This window comes from Temnothorax curvispinosus, unplaced genomic scaffold (genome assembly GCF_003070985.1).
Source record: "Temnothorax curvispinosus isolate PA1 unplaced genomic scaffold, ASM307098v1 QBEX01002587.1, whole genome shotgun sequence".
In the NCBI taxonomy this organism is placed as follows: Eukaryota; Metazoa; Arthropoda; class Insecta; order Hymenoptera; family Formicidae; genus Temnothorax; species Temnothorax curvispinosus.
This window is the reverse complement of record NW_020212367.1, coordinates 211,036-215,933: the sequence shown is the minus strand read 5'-3', so window position 1 is coordinate 215,933 and position 4,898 is coordinate 211,036. Positions and strand designations below refer to the sequence as shown.

Genomic DNA, 4,898 nt, shown 5'->3' with positions numbered 1-4,898 from the left:
TGCCAACTCGAACGAAATTTCACCTTCTCGCGCTTTATCGAAACGGAAGTAACGGACGAACACTTTCACGAGCTCTTCCGAAACGCGCGGAACTTACACGGAGAGCTCGTGTCGGATCGTGTCGATCGATGATACTTTATTCCAGGTAAGGAAACGGCACTTATTTCAAGCTTCGATGATATTTGGTAGTACAATCGCGGTAATTATTGCAAACGAGACTCGAGCTGTAACAGGAAGTTAACGCATTATTCAAAGCAGTTTTCGATGTCATTGGTGTTAGTCACGCGATGCAGGGCACATGTTATCGTGTCCGTACTGTAAATCAACTTCTAATTGCTCGAATCCCGCGTCCGCGCAATAAAAGCTCCGAACTTTCTTTCATCGTTAGAACATTATCATGATAATAAAAATATGTTCCCTCTAATCGGCACAAAAATTCTACAACGCTTACATATTTTTTACTTTCAAGTCATTTTTCCCAAAAATCAGATTAATTGCTTCAAAATCAATACGCATGAATTAGAGCCCAGAAACGTTGATTTTGAAATAAAAATATTAAAGTTCTAGCAGTTGAAGATATAGTAAAGTTGATTATTCAATCGTTAAACCATAAAATTACGTCATTCTTATTCTTTTTCTCTTCTCTTCCTCTACTAATATACAAGTTAGAAAAAATCATTTATCTGCTACATTGCAGTGAGAAAAATTTCTTTATAAATAAATTTTGCTATGTGCCGCTATCGACGCGCACAATTTCGATTAGCGACGGTTAAAGAAACACGTGATGAGCATCTCGGAAATACCCAATTTGTCCTACTAGAGGCGAGTGCTATTACAGCTCACACGTCGTTGCATCATCTCCTGCATTCATCGACGTATCAATTTTAACCCGCCAATCGTGCACCCAAGCCTCTATCGATCCGTCGCCATTATCGCAATCATTCCTCGAATCACTTGCTCGTCTGTCGCCTTCGCCCAATCATTCCACATTAGGCAACATTTATCGTACTAATAGTATCAATCGAGCGATACAATCAGACATAATCAGACATGGCACCAGTGTATATTTCGTAAAGTACGTCGCACTGCTGGACGCTTGCATCGTGCAAGTACACAGAAAAATATCATGCAGTGTGCTTTAGTTCATCGGTTCGACCGTGAAGTTGCATCGTTTTGCGCGTAGAGTGGTGAGTGGTGAAAAGAACATAATTTTTCAGAAATAACGATTCAATTTTCTAAATTGATCGGTGTATCCGTTGTGATTAATCCTTTCTCGTAATATCACTATTATATAAATATTAAAATTTTCTTATGTATATTGTATAAAAAATCACTTCTTTTGATATTTTATCGGAAAGTTGGCATATCTTATCGCGTGCTATTTCATATCAGTTTATCATTTAGTGTATTATATTGTACAAACAAAAAAGATAAACGTGCGCGAAGTGTTCGTGAATAATGTGAACGACTTTTAAACCGAAAAGCCATTCTTATCGAGATAAAAATTCAAGAGAGACTCTCATCTTGGAATTTTTATGTTTTATTGGAAAAACCTGAATTTCATACTGTTCTCCGGCATACTAATTCTTCGAAAAGACTTTCAATTTTTTAGTCACATTGCTGAAAATTGCGGCGTTTATTTTTCGCGACTCACCCCGCGCGCGCGCATCGATCACCGCGCGACTGATAAAAAAACACTCCTGTTAAAACGTCGCCGCGTGTGGCGGTGCTCTTTAGGGATTCCAAGCTCGTCGAGGTTCGTCCAGTACGTGCCGTTCGTCAATCGCGGAGTTTCGCCCGCGACGATCGACCAGTCGTTGCAGCGACCAGTTCCCGCCGGACGGTCGCCCGGAATCATTCGCAGTCGCTCCTTCGCGCGATATCACGGTCAAGGTGGAGCTTCCGACGGTTCTAAGATGACGACCACCAACCAGGCTGGTTGTCCACCAACCTGGAGGATTTTCACGATACTTCTATTAGTCTGCGAGTTCGCCGCGGCCGCGAACACCCAGACGTTCGTCGTGAGCAACACCGTAGACAATCAGATCGGTAGAGATTTCTTCGTGGGGCCCTGCCTGGTGAACACCAATCAGACCTGCCCCGATGAAGAAGTGACGTTCTTTCTCTACACCAAGCACAATCCAGATGAGGGACAGCAATTACTTGTAAACGACACCGGCTCAAATCTCGACGATACCAACTTCGTGGCAGCGATGCCCACGAAGATCATCGTGCACGGTTACAATTCGGACATGCAGCTGAGTTACTTGGTGGATATTAGAAAAGAATATTTGAAGAGGGGTAGCTACAATCTAATAGCAGTCGACTGGCGTCGTTTGGCGGGAGCACCGTGTTATCCCGTGGCCGTCCACAATGTGCCTCACGTGGGCGACTGTCTGGCACAGCTGGTCGACCGTCTGAGGGACTACGGTGCCGAGGACATCCACGTGATTGGCTTCAGTCTGGGCGCCCACGTACCGGCTTTCGCAGCCAACGCGTTACGACCGTACAAGCTACCGAGGATCACCGGTCTCGATCCGGCGATGCCGCTCTTCGTTACTGTCAGCAAGGACGAGAAGCTCGACGCTAGCGACGCCGAATTCGTCGACGTGTTGCACACAAATGCCTTCATTCAGGGTAAAATCGAACCGAGCGGTCATATCGACTTTTACATGAACGGCGGAGTCAATCAACCTGGTTGCTGGGAGCAGGGAAATCCCTTCGGATGCAACCATCACAGAGCGGCGGAGTACTTCTCCGAGTCGATCAACTCGAAAGTCGGTTTCTGGGGCTGGCCCTGTTCTGGTTTCGTAGCTTATCTCCTGGGTCTCTGCCCGCCTCGATTCCCCGCGGTACTGATGGGCGAGGATGTCAACAGGAAGTATCGAGGTTTTCATCTGGTGAAGACGAGGGCGCATAGCCCGTACGCGGATGGAATGTTCACGGTCGAGGATTTTTACCAGCAGAATCTTTATCAGTGATCCTCTGTGTTAACACCACCTCGCGTGTCGAGATGATCTCGATGGTGCAAAGTATTTTTTTTTTCGAGAAAAGTATTGCAAGTTATTCAACCGTAGTGAATAGAATACTCCGAATAGAATATATTCAAAGATACATATCAGTATGAGGGAAAAACATATATGTGTACGTTGCGTAAATTGACGCATAGTATTTGCTTAAAACTTTAAGACGGTGTTATGTAATCTATAAGTAGGTTATTCTTAAAGATAGTGTGATATAATTTACTACAAATAGGTAAAATCTTTGTAAGATCTTATCTAAAAATTTATTTAGTTGAGGATATGAATAGAAACTAGTTACTGTATTATAGTTTATGATAATATTACTGTATACCGTAAGTGCAAAATGTGAATGAAAATGGAACTGTATTTCGACATATTTGAAATATGACAGAAAAGAAGAGAACACGATAACTGAAAGAAACAGTGATAGAAGTAACAAACTTGGATATTAATTGATATATTTTTATTTATCGGTTCGATTGCATTAGTTGAACAAAATCAACGATTAATATTGGGCGGAATCTCGTGAGGCGTTTCAGCTTTGAAACACGTTACGAGCTCACGAATTTAATGCCGCGCGAGAAGATCTGCTAGCATGTCAAGGTCAGATAACTGCCTGGACCTGTTAATCGATATCTTGCACAACCAGAGTAGTGGGGCAAACAGGATCGCGACGTGCTACAATTTCTTCTCGATCCAATACTACAATGTATAGCATTCAAAAAAAAAAAAAAAAAAAATTTAATCGTATCTGTCCATCTAAATCAGTCCATCTATCTTCTGTTTATCTATCTATCAAGTTATCCGCCTGTTTCAATTGTTTCTCTTCTGACGCATTGACGCGGTGACAATACACTGTCAAGCTTCAATATCGCTAAATTTGTAGGCTTGCGAATCTAGCGTTGGATTTTCCTAATTAATCTTGTTTCTCTATTTATTATTCCATAAGTATTCTTCAGTAATGAACAAATATACGACTGCTTCTTATATTAAATATATGTATCTAACATATCTGAATATATGTGACGTAACTGGTTTAGAAATCAAATGTGAGTCAATTGAGAGTAATGCAATATGTTGCGGAAAATTTTCTGTGCGAACCTTTTGTGATTTTATCTTTCTATTTATGTCTTCGTTGTCGAGAGACTATATATCTACTATCAAAGAAATGATAGCTCTTGCTATACTGAAAGTCCGGAAACCTTATGAACTGATCCTGTTAGGTTCTCGAGAATTGATCTCGGGAGAATAAAACTTATTGCCTTTTGGTATATGAAAGACATTTCCAAAAAATATCGCATAAATGTAGCTTCGCGATTATTTTTATCTTAACTTAGTTTTCGCAGAAATATTTTTGTTATATTGAAATTTTATTTTTGTTAAGTTTTGCGATAATAATATATAAATCATTATTTTGTTAGTTCTTTTACCCGTGTATTATTACATTTATAATATAAAATATTTATTTGATATTTATAATAGTCATGCCATAATTAATATTTAATATCATTAATATTTAAAAATAAAATAAATAAAATTTAAACAAATGCAAATCAATCTAATTTATTTAAATGTCTGGCAAGTAACTTTAGATATTTTATTTTCAATAAATATCAAATAAGATACTCGATATTAATGAATAAAAATTTGATTAGATGTTCCCTCTTGCGATTTTAATATTCGATATTTTGCTTGACTGCGACAGGTATTCTTTGTAAGTACAAATTTCATTTTAAGATTATTCATCTGAACATATATAAGCTCGTTATAAAACCATGTGTTATAAGAAAATATATTTGTTATAGTAAGCACATAAATGTACATACATCCAAAATACACATTGTATTTAAAAATAAAATAAATGATATTTAAACA

The 4,898-nt window shown here is 39.1% G+C and overlaps 1 protein-coding gene across 1 annotated transcript; it reads left to right on the top strand.

The window, feature by feature from the left end:
- The first annotated feature begins 1,339 nt into the window (after window positions 1-1,339).
- LOC112451808 (phospholipase A1-like) lies at window positions 1,340-4,374 on the top strand. The gene has a single exon (XM_025011693.1). The coding sequence runs from the start codon at window positions 1,536-1,538 to the stop codon at window positions 2,979-2,981; it is 1,446 nt and encodes a 481-aa protein (XP_024867461.1). The 5' UTR covers window positions 1,340-1,535; the 3' UTR covers window positions 2,982-4,374.
- Window positions 4,375-4,898: the final 524 nt, after the last annotated feature.